Source organism: Rhea americana, unplaced genomic scaffold, assembly GCF_003343005.1.
Source record: "Rhea americana isolate MKP2758 unplaced genomic scaffold, rheAme1 scaffold_475, whole genome shotgun sequence".
Classification (NCBI taxonomy): Eukaryota; Metazoa; Chordata; class Aves; order Rheiformes; family Rheidae; genus Rhea; species Rhea americana.
Genome location: NW_028186618.1, coordinates 44,293 through 65,781, shown reverse-complemented (window position 1 = coordinate 65,781; position 21,489 = coordinate 44,293). Strand labels below are relative to the sequence as shown.

Genomic DNA, 21,489 nt, shown 5'->3' with positions numbered 1-21,489 from the left:
GGCGGCCTCCGAAGCAGCGCCGCCTGCGACTCCCGCCTTCTTTTGCGGTCAGCACGAGGAAGGACGACTCGAATTCGCAGTGAAAAGGTTTATTTCAGCAGCTCTTAACTCTTTTCTTAATCATTTTTTAAAAGGTGACGCCAAAGTATTACAGCAGAGTAAGCACACATCCTGCTCTGTGCAGGATTTAACTGATTAGCTTTATTTTAATCACTCTTTGAGTTTAAAAGCCATGCTCCAAAAGCAATAGTAYGTGTATTAATTTGGTAGGTAAGACTCTATATTGACCAATCCAGAAAACACGCAAGTTCTTTGCAAACAGCTTTTTCATTCAATTTACACACTGAAAAATCTCACAGTTTTACTTCCGAAAGGAAAACACGCTCTGAGCAATAGTCCATGAGCCTGCAGTCCATTGCACATGCTAATCTCTGAGCAAAATCAATGGTTATTTTGCTTGCATAAGGAATCAGGTCCTAAAATAGAAACCCGTGTCACTTAAGTGGTAATAAACATATATATATATATATATATTTCTGTATATATTTATATATTAAGGAAAATTAAAGCAACAATTATATAAAAGAGTTTTTAAATGCTCTACCTGTAAAATTGACAAGCGTATACATAAGGCTGCAAGCAACTATGAAAACTGTACAATACAAAATCAGTGCTGTATATACAAGACATTACTGCATATTCACTCTGTGGTGGCAAAAAAAATCCCCCAAACCCCTTGTATTATTACGATTGCATATTCCTGTACCTGTAGTGCACATAGATATAGAGCAATTAAATCTATCCTAGAAAGAAGTTGCCTAAACTTTACAGGTAGAAATGTTAGGATTGCTGCTTTAGATATAAGGCTTCGTACCTTGTACCTTAATCTAGTTTGTTCTCTTTGAAGCTAGTAAGACACTCATGCTGTAGTCTATGGATCTTTACTTCAATCAAGATCAAACTAGAGAAAGTCAGAGGTGGGTTTAGAAATGAGCTGAGAAGTACACTAAGGGAGAAAAAAAGGGCGTTTTTAATGTACTAATTCAAGCTTTCCAAGGCCCTGCTTAGATTTTTTTTTTTTTTAAAAAAAAGAGGTTATCTTTTGCAGGAATATTTCAAAATTAACAGTTATAATTTAATGGTAACTCCATAGGTACATACTCTTATTAGGTACCAAAGGGGAGYCCTGCAGTTTAGCTTAATCCTCTTGTCATGCAGACTAAAAAAAAAGGCACTTCATGCACAGTAGGAGAGGCAGCATGGAAAAGCTGTTTCAGGTTGTTTCTCTCATGAAGGCATGTCATACGGCAACATCCAGACAGTCTTCCAGCCTTCTTATTTGGTGCTAATTTTTGGCATCAAATAGTGCTTTGGGAGTTGCATACTAGTTTTAAAAGCCTGAACTTGAAATACATGTAAAGGCCAGGCTTCAATAGCASAACCAAATTCTCAGCCATAAATGGGTCCAGCTCTAGGGCCCGGGCTAAGCTAAGGAGCAAGATTCATTTCACTGAAAACTATTAACGTGCCAGAACTCATAAAATTACAGACTCCTTTATTAGACTAACAGGAGCAAAGTTATCGTTCAAAATAATGCTTCTAAGAACTTTAAAACCTAGTGTACGCATTCTATAAATGGGCCTAATCCAACTCCTCTCCTTGCATGGTCAGTTCGCGCTTTCAGCTGRCTACCAAGGCGCCGAAGGATACCGATCTGCTCGAGAAAACAAGAGTACCCGTTCCCAGTGAAGGAACCAATGTTAGAGCCCAGCACAAATAAATGGACTTGAGAGCTTTTACAGTGGCTATAAATTTGCGCCTTTTAGCTGGCAAAAAGTTTATCGTGACAAAACCATGAAAGAAAAAGGCAGCTGTTGTAAACACACCGATAGTATCTCACCTACCATCAAAATATAGTAGGTCCTGGCACACAATAACTAAACCATTCTGCAAAGAATGGCACGATTCCTCCGCTTATTTACTCGAAACCTTGTAACTTGAGAAACAGACAACTGAAAAATTTCTCCAGTTCTTGGCCCTACTTGTAAACGTCCTAACTGGGCAAATAAACTGAAGATTAATGCTAGAGGATTTGGAGTAGAAAAATAAACAAACCCTACAACTTTTCTCAACTACATTACAATTTCTCCATTATTACTATTCTTTCTAAGCAAACTGATTTGGAAATTTTTATTTTACGCAACTGCTGCTTTACCCATTAATTGATTCAAGAGTTTATCTATACATGATCATATAGGTCTTTTGATCAATTTAGACATAGCTTTCATATCACCTGATATATATATATATTTTATAGGTGACCTTATTTGAAAGCATAATTTATGSCTATGACCTTAAGGTGAATAAACAAACATCTATATTCACAGAGACTTGTGAATATAGACACAGGTACATTCTTACTATTTAATTATGCTGGGCACATTAAATTTGGATGGCCAAGATCTTGCATAGTTTAACCATACTGGCGTCAAGAAGCTTAAACTATTCTTATTGTTTCGTGGCCTCTGTAACAGAAATCAAATTGGGGTTATTCACCATGTTTATAAGGAACCTTTTAGCTAATGTTTTTCATTTCACCTTATTCTAACAGCACATCATAGCAGATAAATGATGGTATTGCTAAGATACCAACACCACCATCACATCAAAGTAACCCATGCAACGATAACAAGCCTGTTTTGTTCATAAGGTATATTGATAATTTTCAGTGTTTTTTTCCTTCAAGCGGGACTGCAAGGAATTCTCCGTAAATGTGCGGATATAGTGCAGAAATACATATGGAAGAGCAATCTCACAAGTCAACTAGTATATTCATTCCACCTCACAACCTATTACTCTACCACTAATACTTGATGCTAAAAAACAAACAATCAAAAAAAATAGTGACACTAGTACTTTCAGAGTGTTATAAGRTCAATTTCTGGTAGAAAACTATGAGCAATATATTTTAGTTACTACATTGACATGATCAGGTGATAAAGTCAGGTAATACAGGTATTATTTCTCAAACTTTCAGGATGTATATTTGCAAACAAGTTTTAGATTTAGTTCAAAAGAACTAATGCTTTTCAGCTTTGTCCTGAATATAATGGTATGACTTCTGCTCGATGCATTTCTTGCTCTTCCCCAAGAGAAAGCCAAGACAGGAATGACTGTGGCTTTGGGATCTTGGGGAAATTCCTTACTGTATCTCAAAATCAGCCTGCTGGAACCACAGCCCAAGAGCAATCCACTAACTRTGACACAGCCTTTGCACTGGTTGTAACAACAAGTACAGATTCTGGCCTTGTTAACTTTGTATTTACTGGGGAGTTTTTAATATGAGGAAACAGCGAGTAAGAATAATGCACAGCCTTCTTTGTGCCATGCAGGGAATGTGGCAGGCTAGATCTGTCCCAAAACATTTGCATGTTCCTAACAAGCACATTCTGGGAGAAAATCACAGCACTGCAGGCAGCTAACATAAAACCTAGCTACCAGGGTACTCAAACAAGTACTGCTCAAGGCTAGTGAACAGCTCTGAGTAGGCAAGTGGAAAAGGTGATATAAGTTATCCACAATTTTCAGTCAGCTATTAACAATTACAGGCCTAGTTAGTAAGACAAAGGAAAATATTGTTCRTGTCATCGCTTTGAGTATGTTTTGCCAGTGTTTTTATTCAGGGCCCCTCTCGGGGTTGGGATCTTGCTTCCTACAGAAGAATATCGAGCTTTTGCTCCTGAAGGACCTGTTTTCATTAAATACAGACCACCTGCTTTGCCTGTGAAGAGAACATACAGATCATTATTTGCAAGCACATCTAGTCCMAGTCTTGAATTTTATTTACCATTTTGATTGTTAAGACATGTCATATCTGAAGGACCGATACTAATAACTCAAAGTTGGTGGGCTTCCAGTCCAAGAATCCTTAACCTCTGAGTAGAACAAGGTACATCTTGTACCAGGAGTGGTACGGGTACGTGGTTAGAGATCCCTTCCTACCTCTAGGAAATTGCTCTGGARTTTCAGATTTATCTGTACAAGATTAAGTTCCTTCTGACCATATTTCCAAATTCTAAACAGCAACAAGCTAACTGGTTTTCTTAGTAACAAGTATAAACAGCAATACAAAAGACAGACAGACATAACAGTAGGTTGAATTTTAAAGATTCGAAATGGTTGAGTTTAACCGYATTCATTTCTGACAGCTGAAAGAGACAATTGAATACTTCTTTCCAAGAACTTGGAGTAGCTGTGAAATGCAGATAGGAGCAAAGCAGAGCTCAGAGCAAGAGACAGAGAATGAAACTCTAGCAACAACATGAATATGCAGCAGATTAAAGAGCTAAGAAAAAAGCCTGGAGGAGGAAAGGTTTTAGAGGTTACTGGCCAGAAGAGCTTTGGTACTGCAAGCAGTGAAAATAGCTTGTTTAACTTCTATGTTCAGTATTTTCCACATGCTTCGTAAACAAAGATGACTTCATTAAAAAAGAAAGAAAAATATGACATCAGCATCGACTTCTCTTTGCAGGAGAAGCTACACGGTCATAAATTCTGCCTAGCTCCAGGTTCCAAGCTGAAAAGGAAAACACTACACAGCACTAACTATTCCATTCATCTTGTAGTTAGGATTAGATGTGCATCCTCTGATTGGACATTAAAAAGGCCAAATCAAGGTTTCAGTTCACTGTGTCAGTGTTCAGGAGCTTTCCACAATGTTAATTGTTTAGTATCACAGCTGACAGTTTTGTTCATGGCCTTCCCAGYAATGAAAATGGCTAAGAGCAACTGCAGTGCGGAAACACCTTTAGAGCATGCTACTGTATAGAAAGATGACTGAACTTGAAAAAAAAAACAGGCCAATATTCCCACTAAATTAAATTGATGCCCTCATTCTGAAATAGCACTGAATGATTTAACAGTGAGGAGAACTTGCTCCCTAAGTATATGCTATAGTCTATACCAGTATAAGAAATAGCAATTATGCTACACAAATGCAAAAAGCATACTGAACACATGATCAAAGGCCAATTTGTTTTCAAGCATGAAATATGCTGCCTAAACAACAGTAACATGCTGAAAAGCATAATCAGTACATAAATATCTTACCAGATTGTGCCGGAAAATTTTTATTTATTATGGGTAACCTCCGCAGATTCATTCTACAGCCATCTTTGCCCATTAAGTGAGACTTCCAGGCCTACAGTCAATTAAAAAAGCAGTGATATTACAAAACCAGCAAATTTCATAATCTTTTATCTAGTCACAATGTACACATGCAAATACTTTTAAACATGGTAAAAATGAAAGTTAACGTATACTTTATGCAATAGTGTTTTAGCTTGCTTGCTTATAGAAAGTTTGAGCATCTTATGTGGTACTGAAAAAAACGAGTAGAAATTAATGTATCCACTTGTTCTGGTACTATAACTTAAAAGGAACAACAATAAAAAGCAAACAGATTCTAGAAGTCAAAAGCAGGTGTGGTGTTTGTTTTTATCTTCCTTAATTGACAATTGAATTCAAAGCAGTAAAATATACRTAACTGAGTACAAAATCCTTTCATCAACACGTATTTTATATTGAAAAAGTGTAGACATAACTGCAAATAGTTAAAGCATTCAGTGGTCTCCAAAAGAGCATGAGCTACTACTAGTAGAAGATACGAGAGCTTCACTAAACCAGAGGCTACGTTAAGTCTSTTACTTAACAGAAGAGCTTGGACAGAAGCAAGAAATAAAAAAGATCCCCCAAATCCAAATCACACAACATTTTTTTAAAACATTTCAAGCTTGGTAACAATATCTTCAGGTTTATTTTATGAGATTCTCATTCTTGGCAAAGCCAAAAGGATTTGGAAAGAACTTTTTTTGAGAAGAGAATGCTACTCGATGGCAGCACCCATTCTAAGGAAGAAAATGGCACGGATTATGTACTACCCTTTGACATCTAGGTAGAACTAATACTCAGTTCAGAGTTGCTGGCTGCCTCCTGGTTAGACCTTTCCAGAAAATTAAATGATATACACAACTGATTAAATACTAGATAGTAAAGTAATGCTAGATGATTCACATAAAATACTGAAACAGGTATGTTAAGTATTTTCTGAACTACTAACTTTTGACATAATACCAATGATTATTTTCAGTTGCTGAAAGCATATTTTGGAGCCAGTAGGTCAGACATTTCATAGCATTAGGCAATTACAGCAAATAACATGTAGAAAGCAGAGAGGGGTCATCCCAACTCTCTCTTAACAGTTACAGCAGCTCTTGCTAACTTTCCTTACGTTCATTTTCTCCTCAAACCCAGAGCAGAGGCATCTGACTTTTGAATYGCCTTTTAGATGTGCTCAATCCTGCTGCAGTATTTTAAACTGCATAAYGCTATTGAAGAATGCCAGGGTTGACAAATGAACAAACAGAATTTGGTAGGACTTGGGAATTTGGAGAGCTGTAAGTTCTAATATTAGAACTTCCAGTCTATTAGTTTAGGCTAGTTTAAGTAATACATGTAACATACACAGAGGGTTTTTTTTTTTCCCTAAGTATTCAGAAAATTTTCAGATTAGGCCTATTCATGTCTTGATAGCACGGAATACTTCAGACAGAGCTAAATTTATTTTTGTTAATGATTTTTAAGTGAAAGACAATAAATGTTTACTTTTTTCCAAGAGGGGACAGAAGGAGAAAGACCAACATTGAATAGCCTATAGTTTTGTGGTTCCCACACACACATGGGAGGGTAGAACACCTACGTTCAGATAYAGTACCCAGAGTGTGGGATAGCCATTAGAGATCCTGCTAATAATTTAGGCAATGTCTTAAATCTTTCTGTGTTAYGCAGTATTATAAGAGGACATTAATTCAATCCCAGCGATACAACATAGTAGGATTAATCTAGAAGGCAAACCTACCTCTTCTCCCGGGGAAAAGTTCTCATGACACAACGGGCAATGGTTTGCCACTTTTTCTGGTTTGGCAGCTGCAATGATCAGAAAAATAGTATGAGAATGCCAAAGACTAGCTAAGTTTCAAATACAGAAGGAGGACTTGTACAACAAAGAACATAACCTACACTATGACTAAACTAGCTCCTATCCTGTTATCATTAACTGCTCTCAAAGAAGTCCTGTATTTAATCACCTGCACAAAAACAAGATGAAAAGAATGGAGGACTTACCCCACAAGCATCTGGGGCTTAACTTGCAGGGATTGGGGTAGTGACTTTCCACTCCTCTCGCTCACCCTCCCCACATACTCATGGAAGTGAAGCACTTGGAGCACTGGTAAACACACGTGTTTATGCTGAAAGTGTCCAACTCCTGCCGATGCAGTTAGAATCCTAAATTCTAACTAAAAAGTGGTCTGACTTGCCAAAAATATGCAGTATTTGAAAATCTAACTGACTTGAGTTACAGCTTTCCTATTTAAAACTACTCACAATTGCAAGTCTTGCTCTTAATATGTTTAGGCAACTCGTCTTTTGGAAGGGCCTCACTACAGCGCTGACATTTCCCAAAGCTATCCTTTTTATCACACTCAGTCAACAAGTGCTCTGTCAGGCTTGCTATTTCGACCACCTGCAACACAATAAGAGGTATACAGAAAGATTGGTACTGTGCTGAGTAAATAAGGACAGCGTTTAAAAAAAACTACTTACGTGATTTCTGGAAGGAAAGTCTCAATTTACAAGGTGATTAAGGAAAAATGAAATTTTAGTCAAGTTTTAATCCAATTCATAAAGCTCTTTTCTAAAAGCATTATCCAAGATTACACAATTACATAACTGTGTTGCCAATTCAACCACCATACTGTCAAATGCCATAAAACCAGAATAACAACATTTAAAGACTGTACTAGTTATAAAAAGTTTGAGCCTGACCTGTTTGCAGTGCTCACATCTGGTTAACATAGGACAATGCTTCCAATAATGGAGATCCAATCCTTCTTCTGTAAAGGATTCATCCCTTTCACCACAAAAAATGCATAAGCTAGGAATAACAGAAAACAAATAAACAACAAAAGAAAATCAGCAAACATCAGTCATGCTATACACTGACATAGGATGAGCCCCATTTCTTCTGAAAAGCAGCTAACATTTTGGTACAAATTATTTTCCCTATATATCATGGACATTAGGGGCGGAGCATAAACAGATACTGCTACATAATCTATGGTAAATACAACTTAAAAGCATTTGTTGCTATAGAAAGWCATGATTTGACAAAAGCTTTGAGAATGGCTGTCTTAAATGGCTTTCACGATTCTAGAAGCTTTAAGTGCTTTCTCTATGCCCTAACCCTACAACACACAGGAGTGTTCCAGTATGTCTTTCCCTTATTTTACACTGTCAGAAGACCATTACATTGTAGCAACTTCTTTAYACACACAACTACTCAGAAAACAAGTTCAAGGTTACACTGTCCAAGCAGTGAGAAGCAACATCTAGGATTGCTCAGAGGCATTTCCCAATCTGTCAGAAGAAAATTTGTTATTTAAATGCTCAAGGTATTAGCCTCTACCTAGTGAAGGAAAGTTATTATGGCTATCAGCTTGTAAATTATCCTGTGTAGTGATCAGAAGCTGCTCATCTAACTTACTTATCTAAATAATTTGAAACAGAAGAACGATCATCCAGCATCTCTGCTGCTGCATGCTGTAGCCCTTCATTTACCTGAAAATCTGTAAAAAAGCAAGCAATTAAAACCAAGATCACATTTTAATTAATTTTCATGCATGCAGAGAACTACTGCTTCTCTAGATCTTAGCAGCAGCAGACCTAACTGAAGTATACTCCTTCCACGTTGGAAAACAAACATGGAAGGACACCATATCTATAGGCAGTTGGAAAACTGCAGCTTTGGTGATCAACATTTATAAGATTTTYATGATTATTTTGAAAATGTAAGTAAATGATTTACTTTAGATTGTAGAGAAATCTAAAATGATTTCAAGCCAAGTCACTCTCGTTTGTTATTAGACATTAGACGTTAACCAGTTAGCAAATGGTAAGCTTTTTTTTTTTTTTCCTCTCCTTTTTTTGGTAAACTTAATAGTTATGTCTAGGGCAGATGAGCTTCAGCCAATCCAAAGTACTCAGACATGTTTTTAACTTGGATGATTCAATAATTCATTAAGCATCTACAGTGCCTCAAGAACAACTTGAAATTTCTCTACATTTCTTAGTATTACTTGAAATTACTTACCTTGATTCTTTGACTTCTGAAGATCAGATTCTCTTTCCTATTGAACAGAGAAATTTAAGTCAGTAGTTTCCTTAATGAACACTTTACAGGGAGAAAGTGAACAGATTATATCCCAGATTCTCCCTATAATTACATTTTAGGAGCACAGCCTATGCTTTACACTGTTCATGCCTCTGGTCCTGCAGTAAATCTTTCAGCTATTAAGACAGCARTCATTTGCTGAGAAAGGAAAACACCTGGCTATCATGTAGCTCACTACCTTTCTTAGATTCAGGTGTAAAATTTAACAGATGCACAGCACAGCATGCTTCTGGAGGGTCTTAAGGTACTCAGTACCATTCCTATGCTCTACCTGGTACAAGAACACTTAAAATTTCTAGAGACACTCTCAGAGTTACTGTAATATAGACAAACCTATACTAAGAATATAGTAAGAAATAATAAGAAAACAATCTTTATATACATTAGAAAAAAATAAACYGCCAAATTTAAAAGCTAGCTACTAAGGAAGAAAGTCAGTCTSTTAGTATATGTCATGGAGACCTCTTTACTCTAACACTGTCTCATTACAGACCATCTCAACTCAAGACACCCGAGGGGAAAAAAAAACACAAAACAAAATAAACAAACAAAAAACCCAARCTACCCTAACCTTTCCAGCTTGAACTTCTGCTTGTATCTCCTTTAGAGCTGCCAGCTGCCCTTGCAGAACCTTTATTTCTTCTATCTTCTGTTTCTCTGCTTCTTCTGTGGCTACCTTTTTCTGTGCCTGTCAAGAAACACTCCKTCAATTACAACAGCTTTTGAATCATCTATCATATAGAGGAGACTGCAAAACATAAAACATGAGCATAGAACAAATAATCAATGCAGCACAAGAATTATCCTCCTTGATTGAATGATTGGTCAATCATACTCAAACCTACAAAACAAACAAACAAAACCTCTGTACTAACTCAAAAGAAACACATCACAATTTTTCCGTGCTTACTGTTACCAAGGCGAGCCAGCATAAAATAGTAAATGTATACTTTTGAAAGTTATGGTGTATTTTTTTCAGAAGAAYTATCTCTGTACTCTTTAAAAGCTTTATTCATAATTATACGTAATAATAAACTGAACACTCATTTTTCAGATTAAGTAATTGTAACAATATACATAAAGATATTTTGCTATAMGTGTCATTCGATATCTAATATAGCTATGAAATCAATGTTTCAWCAACGCTTAGTTGAATATAACGTTTAAAGTAGCTGCACATGATCTACAATCTTATTACGTACCCTAATTTCAGCTTCTGTCAGTTTCCCATCTATTTTAGCAAATCCATCAAAGAGTGTTTTATAGAGAACAGTCTTGCGAGTGTTTGCATCATCTGGAGGAAGATATTCCAGTATAGCAGCTTTGTGCTTCCTATACATGTCGAAGATAATCCGCAATGCTGTATCACGTACTTCATACACCCTGTGTTCCAAAGCACCTGTTGCAAACTGGAAAGTGAAAAAAAGAAAAAAAAATGCTTTTTCCTACCCCCTCTATCTTTTCAAAAAATTTGCTTCGTAGACTAAGGCAATTATTTCACTGCAGTGGAAAAACTCTTCATACAGACAGTTCTTTCCAAACACATTTTGAACAACCGATGTTTTTTTCTGTGTTGGCATCATGCTTCCTCATAACATTGCGTGGCATCACCTCCAAGAGGTTCTTTAGTTCTCTCTCAATACCACTGCGAAACAGGCATACAAACACTCATCCAACAGCAACAGAAAAGAACTTAAGCTGTCAGTTGTTTTTTTTTAACTCAGACTCCTACCTTCATGATGTTGTCAATGGTAAACCCAGAGTTCTCAGTTCCCATTTCTTTCAAGAGGTGTTCCACTAATTCCACTTGACTCATTGCCAGATGTGTTGGGGAATTTGGTTTTAATGGCTGGACCAAATGAACTGGAACAATCTGAAGAGGTTTAACTTCATTACACAGTGCCATTTCCTATAAACATACAGGGAGCCAGTACACATGTAAGAATATTAAATACAAAGGCAATTCATCTTCGTAAAATAGAGCGATTCAAAATTACTTTAATAAGSTAAATAAAATTAGTAAATCTTCCCTAAGAAGTAACTGCTTTTTTGTTACTTTAGGAGTCAAAAGTTGTCTGTACTGGCTTYGAAGGGAAGGTTATATGGAGTTTGGTCTTGCTTTTGGCATCAGAGAAAGCCACTGAGAAACAGGTTAAATATTAGATGTGCCAAGATGAGCAAGAGGTATAGAACCATGCTGTAAGAAAAACTTAAAGAAATCCATCTTACACTGAACTATCTGAGGAAGAAATAAGAAGTGTCACAAAGGATGCCAAGTCTTGACAATGCATCAAGATTGATCTCAACAGTGCGGAAGACGTATGCCATCCTGCAATTTTGTATTCTACTTTGGAAAACCTCCAAGGCTAACTTCTGCTATTATTTAAAATCCCGTGTTTATCTCTTTGCTGGTAGCAGAATGATTAATAACATGCAGCATCCCTCCTCCTGGATGCTGTCAGCTGATAAGATGCTCTAGGAAATGACGGTGTCCTGCAATCCCTCTTCCTTACTGACAGACGTAGTTGTTGCAGGGTTGCTTGGTCAGTCTTGATCATAATTATTTGTATTTGGCACCTTCCCTAGAGAACTGCTTACCAGGGCAGCGTCTGATCTATTAGCATTGACACATAATAAACGTATTTTCCTTCTCTGCAGGCCAAGCCTTGCCCTGTCTATGAAAATAGATCTGTAACCATTTTCTCATTTCCTTTTAAGCATTCAATTACAAATCTATTGCAAATAAGCCAGGTACTATTCACAAAGTAATCACTCACCTTTGGGGTTCCAGTGATATGCCAGAGCATTTCACGCAATAACTGTTAATATTTTAGTTTAAGTCTCAAGTGAAAGAAAACTCTTATCCTCTGTGTRGACACAAGTAAGGTTAAATAATCCAGAGCCAATGACTTAGCTACTGCTCTGCTGGGACTGAATTAACACACATTTTCACATAGAATTACTGTTCTTTCTTCTAAATTCTAACAGAAGAGTCTGTAATCCTCTAGCAGCTGTTCACAAATGCTCATTGCCAACATTCAACAAGGAATAGACTATGTTTTTTAAAATGGGCATCTGTTTTATGCTGTTGCTGTGTTTGATTTTTACACCATATACTTATTTCAATTTAATTCTCCTTTGCTCATGAAGCTATGTTTAAGTAACTCCATAAAACTCATGTTCAAACGCAAGAGGCTCATTTACAATTTTGCACCAATTATTTTGAGAAAAGATCTATTTTTATTTTAGTCAAAAATGCACCCAAATTGCAACAGAGAAATCTGAGGAACTTGCTTGCTCTCTTCTTCGTAGATCACTTGCAACTAATAAAAAGAATTAACGAGTAACACCATTCTTGCATCTGCAGCAGCAGATTACAAGATAACAGGTATTTCCTCACACTCTCTCCTCAATAAAGGTGAGGGTACGCTGCTAGAAAAGATTCTGCAAAGAAATGAAGTTGGTTCCACCCCTTTGCCTTGCATAYGAGGCATAATACTTCACAGTAGCAAGCTCTAGAGTTGAAGTCAAGTCTGATCAGACGTTATCCAACTATAACCTCTGTGACATTCGTAATGCTAATGCAGTCAAAACGTAATTTGAAGAAAAACTCCAACCTGAATGAAGTTAGAAGCCACAAGGCGAAGACGAGTTGAAGAGTCTCCTGTTCTAGAAAGTAAACTTGGAAGTGTTTTTTCCACACAATGAGAAGTTTCTAGTTTTCCCAATTTATGTTTTGGTATATATTGYGTAATGATCATTTTTAAGAGTTTCAGGGAAGCTTGAAAAACCTGAATTAAAAAGAAAAMAAAGGAAGMACTAAATAAAAATACCACAAAGATCCCAGTTTTCAGGCAATATTGTAAAATCTTTTCTGTAGCTCTAAAAAACAACAGCAGGAATCTAGAAATAAGGTAATACTATTAACAGAAGCTACTTCAGTTATCTCTTTTCCAGAACAGATGTGCTTAGTGCTTAGGTGAAAAGCTTCAGAATTTATTTTATGATGAATAACACAGCTCTYGTTATTTTTTTCTCTCATTTAAGGCCTAGCTGAAGGCTAAGTCTCCTTAGGCTAAAGTTAATCTCCTAAATTGGAGACTAAATTGCTCACTCTGTCTGCTCCATTGTTCTATTTCAGCTTTTTAGAAAAGCTCAACCACAGTACGTATTTGCTGCATAAGCAGTTGTTTCTTCAAGTCCATTACTCAGCCCAGGACATTACTTTCCATGCTGATGGAAGCCAGACTTCCCCTGTTTAACTAAAGGCTGACGTTCCATGTTTCTTTTTTCATTCACTCATCCATTCAATAAAATTGCACAAACTATTTGTTTCAATTATTAGATGTATTTTATCTACATAGTTCTACAATTTTAGTTGTTAGATATTCACTAGAGCATTTTACATAATTAAACTGATAATTTAAAGACACTTGGTTTCTCAACTGCGGTAATAGTGTCTTACTAGTTTCTGAAAAAGAGACTAATACGACATCAGCAATTATACGTATATAGAATCTATTAAAGCGTCCCATATAACACTTCTAAATTCGGTCCTGTCAAATATTTGATTATCTGAAGTTTACAGAAATCCATCTGCACCAAGCACAGTTTAAAAATACTGTAATACCTAGTTTCTCTCCTCTGTGTATGCATGTCCCAAATTCTAAGTGTAAAAACTGTATGAATCCACATTTTTCTTTCATTACATCTGTAAATTTTAAGCAACAAAGCATTTTATAGCACAGGACACTTTTTTATTTTGTATTTATAATTATTCTCTCCACTAATATCCGATATACTGCTGAGTAAACTTCATCCTGCACTGAGTGGGGCCCTGCCAATTTCCCTGGGACAGAGCAGATGCAACATTTTGTACAAATCACAGGCTAGGGAGCTTTTCTTATCAGAAGTATCGCTACTTACTGAAGATACTATGTCTTTTATGGCTCTCCTTACAAGAAAAATGGCAGCCCTTAGCATGTTCTTTAAATCATCCTTTGGAGTGCTTACTGACATTTCCATCAGCTTCTTATATACAGCAAGTAACGCATCTTCTCGATAGGACCACGTCTTGGAATATGCTCCTGAAACCTGAACACAGAGCAAGATCACCTTTTAAATGGCCAATACTGCTATTTCTTTGCAACATTTATATATAGAAACAGCCTTAAAAGAATATGTGAAATTAAGTATTCAAATGCCAGGCTCTTTCTACAGGCATCTGGGCTCTCATGAAAAGAGCTGTTTCTGCTCACATTTTTGGAAATATGACTATGAAAATGGATTAACAGTACAGGCTCGAGGAACTACCTCAGACTGGCTATGATTTCTCTCCCTACCAGTCCCACTCACAGTGGCAATAGCTRCAGATACTGTAGCAAAAGGTGCACCCTAAAGCAGGCTACTTGTCAATATCTGCTACATTCTTTTCTACAGAAGAGTGAACTGAATGCATGTAAGATTTTTGAATTTCTCACAAAATAATCAGTCATAAAAAACTACAGGGTCATGTTAATGTTGAAAATAGGCACCCATGTATCCAAGGTTGATTTTTAATGTCAGACATTTAAATAACAACTTCAAACACGTAAAAATCGTATCAGTAAGTCTTTGTCCACAGGGTACTTGCCAAGTCAACTCAGTACAGATTACAATAATCCATGTGTTTATTTTGCCGTTCTTTACCAAGGCTTCTCCAAAAACTTCAATAGCAGGGCTGGCCTCCCTCAGTGCCTTCTCTGTTAATGGTTCTGGCTCTCCAGCAATACCACTTCTTGGAGTGTCGCTGACATCCCCTTCAGTTGTCCCTGGCTCCAGGTATGTAATTCCTTCCTCAGGCTGTTTACGGATAGCTGGAAGAGGTCTCTCATCATAAGGTAAAAAATCGACCTAAACAGAGAAGCTTGAGTCATTTCTGGAATAGCAAACTTTGACATGAAGCTGTTACATCACTATCTGGATTTACCTCAATTCAATTTATATTTTTCCCCTTTAAAGCAATACTGCTTGATAATTAAGTACAGATCTGAAAGTTCCCACAATAACACCATGAAGAGAYGGAATCAGTGTTTGTGAATAAAACAATTATATCTATAGAACCCCATAAAACATACACAAAATGCCTTTTGTGGAAATACAAATACCTACAGAAGAAACCCTCCATTGAGAGGAAGTCAGCAAGACACAAAGCTTTACGTGTTAAATTACTTTATGTCAACACACTGCTAAGAGTATATTACTGCTACTGAAGTTGATGCAGTTAGCTCTGCAAAAAGCTGGAATAGCAACAAAAAAGGTCAATCTAACTAGATATTAAGATTTTCTTCCTCTCTTTAGACGTGACACCCACACTCTGTTACTTTCCTTATAATCACCTTTCAACAAATTCCCATGCTTCCGTAGATTCATAGTATGATCGCTAAGAAGATTTATTAAGCCATTAGTGAAGCAGGCAGAAATATGCTGCCTGTTCTCCCACTAAATGGGCTGTGTGACCTCTGATTAATCATTTAGTGTCTATTTGATTCCATTCATCTACTTGTAAATCAGGTATAACCCTTATTTACCTCAGTCTCAGTGAACATTTGTAGAACCTTCAAAAGCCATTCATGGAAGAGAAAGGCTAACAGCAATTATTAGCTGGGCACTGCTCAGCAATAGAGCCAATTTCAGACACTATACAGGACATGAGAATAACCACAATAGATCATGTTTCAGAAGGCTGAATGCAAGATCAACTGCCATACTAGATTTCTACAGAAACAAAAGTACATTACTCACATTATCTTTGGGAAACTCTTCCCCTGAGGGTGTGGGAGGAGCCACAGGAGGAGGAGACTGGTGGGGAACAAGGGGCTCAGGAGAAGCRAGCTTTACTGCCTTCTCTTCCAGCAAAGGCTCTGCTTTCCGTGACTCGCCTTTTTGTGGTTCTGTTTTCTCAAGAGGAGGTGAATTTATGGCTTTTGAGCGYTGAGAACTATCAGCATAAACCACAGGCTCCAAAGGCAAATCAGGTGGTCTTCGAACCTGAAGAAGGGAAGAATTTTGTACATTTGTACATTGTACTAACATCAAAGTCATTACAACTACAACTTTGACAGTCACTAAAACTTTTGCTGCTTTCAAATGAATACCAGACCTCATTCATAGAAGCGTAATTACTGCACTGGATRCAGCTTTATGAAACTATTGCAAAGTAGTTCTGTGCATGTGAGAGAGACTAAACAGCCTCTCATACTGAGAACAGTATAAAACTATATATACTTTATGTTTCCTCATAGGTCATTCAATCCAATTCATAGGTACATTAGCAGTATGAAAGCGTAAGCCTCTTATACCCACAGTGAGAAATACTTCAAAATAAGGGAAAGTAACTTATRAATGGGGACTGTGTAGCTCTGAAATAATGCAAAGAATTTAGGAGTCTGATGCTATTGGTTTAAGCCTTAACATGGTAATTTATGGAGAACTAAGCAGGTTTATAAAATGCCACGTGCAAGTCTTCTRTTGGGGAAATTCATAGGCTAGGTAAAAATCAGAAAATCTTTACATAATTGTCATATAATATTTGTGCAATGCATCTTATCCCCTCAATTTTTTTTGGCTGTTCTGCCATCTCCATTTACAATACCCACCCAATAGAGCATTCAGAATTATGAACAACAATACCCACCCTCAGCTCTGGATCCAGAAGGTTATGGAGCTCCAATTGYTGATACACCTTCAGGCGATATTCTTCCATTTGCTGTTTCTTCTTTTTAGCAAGATCATAATCCTCCTTCTCTACAGCATAACGTTTCTCCACCTCATACCGTCCAAGTCGTTCCCCTACCTAGAAAACATTTTAAGATTAGCTGGGAATCACATTATCAAATATAGGCATGTGTTTCAGTATTTCCAGCCAAGTTTTAAAATCGAGCTATCTGATTTTAACATTACTATTTTTAAAACATACCAGAAATCGTTACAACTCCATTTTAACATTTAGGTTAAAGACTACCCTAATGGACCACCGAAAAAACTGTTAGCTCTGAGAGAGAAACAGTCATTCAACAATACCTTTTGTAAGTCTGCAATAGCTTGTTTGAGTTTCTTGGCATAATCATAGCGTTCATGATGGACAGCTTCACGCTTCTTCTCATCTAGCCTACGTATTATCTGAGCAACTTCTGGATCCTGGTACATGTCAAAAGCCAAATCATCCAGTGGTGAAATGAAGTCAGGCTTCCTGAAGAAATAACATTAATAAAATAAGCTTTCAGCTAATCCAGAATACACCAGGTTGAGCAATATTTTTTTTTTTTTTTGCTACTAGGGAAGTAAGAAAATACAGGGACTGAGAACTGATTTAGACCGAGTAAACATTTTGCCGGGTTATATGCAAAATAGCATCCTTACCCAAAGGATGTCCCATCTAAGGCAGGATCATCTGATTTATTTCCTAAGTAGTGGTCTATCAGCTTCTCTCTTGAAGTCTTTGTGGGGAAACAAAGAAAATTTTAATGCAAGTTAAGCAACATCGTGTGCATGTTCAGGACAGAAACTATGACTTACAACAACCAATATGAGCCTTAGCATACTTGTTTCGGGGCATATGGAAATAGATTAATTTTAAGAAGCTGAAAAGGCAAGCGTTTCAATTAATTACGTTCTGTTTTTTGCTTCCACAAGTAGGCACAAATTTTATGGGAGCTTTCTCGCTTCAAAATAAGATAAAAATGGATACACGGCAACTGTTCTAAAGCACAGAACTTTTAGAAGAAAGATGCCCTCCATTAGCTCAAGAATGCTGCAACTGAACATGTGTAGCAATATTAGAAAGACAGGCATGCTTTGTATTACACACTTACATTATTATTGGTGTCATTACTGTAGTCTGCAGGATCTCCAATAATATTTATGGCTACTAGAGCAACCTGGAATAAATTTAAAGAAAGTGTAAATACACAAGGTCATTACTTTTTTCCTATCCTATAAAAATCAAAACAGCATGCTTAAATACACATGCACAACTAGTCATCAGACAGTTTGTGCTGTTATTCCCTCAAAAGTATAATCTCCTGAAAATTATCAAGGAGTGATTCATATAACTCATCTATCTTTTTCTTAGTTTTACCTAAATATGGGGAAAATGTGTAATTCTAAATATTGATTAAAAAATTAATCTGGAAACAAACATTTGACAAAATTGCTTTGAATGTTAACATTATCGTTCACCCAGGTAATTACTGAAAGTTTAGGGGAAAAAAAATGATCTGTTTTACAAAAAATGCAGATTGTGTTTCTGTTGTCAGAAATGGACTTTGTAAATTTTGTTAAGGAGATTCTCAAATACTCTTCACGTTTACATGTGCATTATGTTTATCTTACACAATTTTAACTTCAATGAGCCGGTAATAACATTTTTCTTAAACATATAAATATTTTCACTTGGAAAATACCTTATGAGGCAGCAATATTTTAGCGAATGAATCTGGTTGGTTAGAACCAAACTGTAATGTCTCCTGCAAAATCTCCTCCATATTGGGGTGGACAAACAAATTAGGACTTGTGGTCTTTTGGGTGGCATGCATCCAAATAAAAAGCTTTAAGTGCTAAGTGCACTTCATGTTTCATTAACAATTTATTACCAAATCTACAGACCACATTGTACAGTCATCAGTTCCTCCCTTTTCTTGTCTGGAATGGAAATGAAAAGAGCCAATGTAGAACTAAGAGGCAGATATTCACCTTCTCTGTATGTGGATAACTTTATAAAACCTTAACTTAATGCTGTATTGGATCTTAAAGCTTAAGAGCGGGTTTGGGGTGTCCAAAGAGCTGATCTTAGACAAAGTGTTTTGTCTTCACCACAGAACCTCCTATGCAGCCTGAATCTCAAAACAAAAAGCAGTAACAGGCTGTGCGCTTGACTCATCAGTTCTGGATAGGTTGCATGGTTTTGGTCATGATTCTAACCCACTCCAAACATTTTGTGGGTTGTTTCGTTTTTTGTTTGTTTGTTTGTTTGTTTTTAAAGGAGACCATAAATAAACCCACGAGCTTTCACTTAGCATTTTTAGTTTCTATAAATCAAGCGAGCAGATTTCTATGCCTGTCCTATACTACCGAAATTTACTTCATCTAGCTTATCAAGTATGGACTCTAATTTAACTTACCTGACTGTATAGGTTGTATTTATTGACATAATTCTTATGGAAAATCAGCTTTAGGTACTGGCCAACTGCATCCATATATACGGATTTTAACTCTCGTGCTTTGAATCCAGTCTTTTCATTGTCTGAGAGAGGGACATAACTGAGAAAGAAAACTTAACAGGTAAGTAGGTATAATGCCATTGCATTCTAGCTCCTCAAATTAGTATTTTGGTAAGTTTTAGAATTTGCTCATAATTGAAACAAAGTACGTTTGTATTGAGTAAAAATCTATCCCCAATCCTAACGTTGTCAGCTTTGTTGCGGACCTACGCAAGTACGGCATCTGTTCTTCACTCTTTGTAGCACAGCATATCAATATTGTGTGCAAAGCATAATGAATACTACGGCCTCCTGGGGCTTTTCTGATTACAGTAACACAACCACTTAGAGTGTTTTGACTTACCCTAGTCTGTGAAATCTCTCCGACTGATAAGGAGCAAAGTATTCAGGCAAGTTTTCGCTGATGTAGAACTCGATTTTGCTTGAGATCATGTATTGGTGAGCAAGTAACTGTAGTTTTCGTATTCTACATCTCTCCACCAACTGCAGAACAATTTCCTGTGGATACTGACAGAGTCTAAAAACATACACAGTTTCTGAGTCATCTTTAAAGACGACTTCACTTCTGACTCCATTAACATTTTTCATAAAGTCTTCCGAAGTTACAATAGTTGAATTTAGCATTACAAATATTTGTAAACATACACCAAAGAATAGAGTAGAAACATTTTCCTCCTCTTTTTAGTTTGTGCATGTTCAAGTGCAGTGTATACATCAACAGGAAGCACCAAGAAGATTAGATTTTTTAGTATTAAGCCAAAACAGTTTCAAACTCCAAGACGACTGACAAGAACAAAAATCGTTCTTTTCTTTCATTGAAGGACTTTGTTCAAATGTGATACTACATCTTTAGGAGGTAACCAAGACCCTTCTCCGGATARGGATTTTACAGATCAAAGTAATTTAGATTCTTGTTTTCACAATCAATTTTATCTGGGATGCTGTAAGCTACTCTGAACGTGCACTTTACTTCTCTTACTCATTTTAAACGCACTCAGTACTTCAAAATTATGCACATTTCTCTCATTTGCAGTACCTTGGTGATCGCCATCCATTCACCGTCGGTGCATGAACCATCAGCTCCTTTGCGCTGAAGCCATCTTCGTGTCCTGACGAACTAACGACTACAAAGCCAATCTTGTGTGGCATCCTGCAGAGGTGACTTCATCAAAACAGCAGTGTTCTAAACCTAAGTGAAACCCTATGAGAACAACAGAAGGGCACTGAAACACTGCAGTCAACAAACCCAACCCTGTGGTCCCTCAGGTTACACACAGTAGCTGATGACTTCAAATATGAGGTTTATTTAATTAATTGAACCAATATTGGTGCCAAAAGCCACATCACATTCTTACTTGGAGCGCTTTGTTAATACTCAGTGACAKGAGGCTTTTTTCTAACTTGTGTAACAATATCCCGATTAAACCAATAAAATCTGAGCTGAAACCTGAAACTATTTGTTTAACAGACTYCCAAAATTTGCACTTTTGCTTTCTGGCGCAGTCTCAGATGGCTTTTGGCAAGCACTATGTCACACCATCCGCCACGCGTTTGAACCAGAAGAGAAGAGAAAGAAAGGAAAAACAAACCCAATTCAGAGAAAAGTGATTTTTAAGAAGCCGTCACGGCCCGAGCACTGCCACAGGACTGCGCGCGGGCCCAGGGGCAGGAAAGCGGCTTGCGGCTCTACCGCCGCCTCCGCAGCCGCGCACACCACCGCGCCGCCGGCAGCGGGAGCGGGGCTGGGGGACCCCCGGGAGGGAGAAGAGGGGCTGCGGGCCGGGCCGGGCCGGGCCGGGCCGCGCCGCGGGTCCCACCTGCTCCAGCGCGGCTCCATCGCCGGGCCCGCTGGTCTCCTAGCAACCCAGCCCGCGCGTGCGCATGCGCGCCCCCGCCCGCCGCCACGCAGGGCGCATGCGCATGCGCGCGGCGCCGGGCTGG

General features: G+C 37.5%; 1 protein-coding gene across 3 annotated transcripts; it reads right to left on the bottom strand.

Annotated features, from left to right (window-relative positions):
- Positions 1–73: 73 nt before the first annotated feature.
- On the bottom strand, positions 74–20,697 carry CEP104 (centrosomal protein 104). 3 transcript variants are annotated; one of them, XM_085316610.1, is made up of 21 exons: positions 20,585–20,697; positions 19,892–20,065; positions 19,450–19,588; positions 18,142–18,207; positions 17,690–17,766; positions 17,351–17,519; positions 16,965–17,123; positions 16,073–16,318; positions 14,978–15,181; positions 14,216–14,383; positions 12,907–13,080; positions 11,022–11,198; positions 10,492–10,698; positions 9,861–9,977; positions 9,209–9,245; positions 8,603–8,684; positions 7,885–7,993; positions 7,444–7,582; positions 6,917–6,984; positions 5,110–5,200; positions 74–3,781 (listed from the first exon to the last, which is right to left on the bottom strand). In XM_085316610.1, exons 1-21 carry the CDS (start codon positions 20,695–20,697, stop codon positions 3,645–3,647), a joined length of 2,853 nt encoding a protein of 950 aa, XP_085172736.1. In that variant the 3' UTR covers positions 74–3,644. The 3 variants fall into 3 exon arrangements, with proteins under 3 accessions (XP_085172736.1, XP_085172738.1, XP_085172737.1); XM_085316612.1 differs by having other exon boundaries at positions 19,892–20,031; positions 20,585–20,628; XM_085316611.1 differs by having other exon boundaries at positions 19,892–20,046; positions 20,585–20,601.
- Positions 20,698–21,489: the final 792 nt, after the last annotated feature.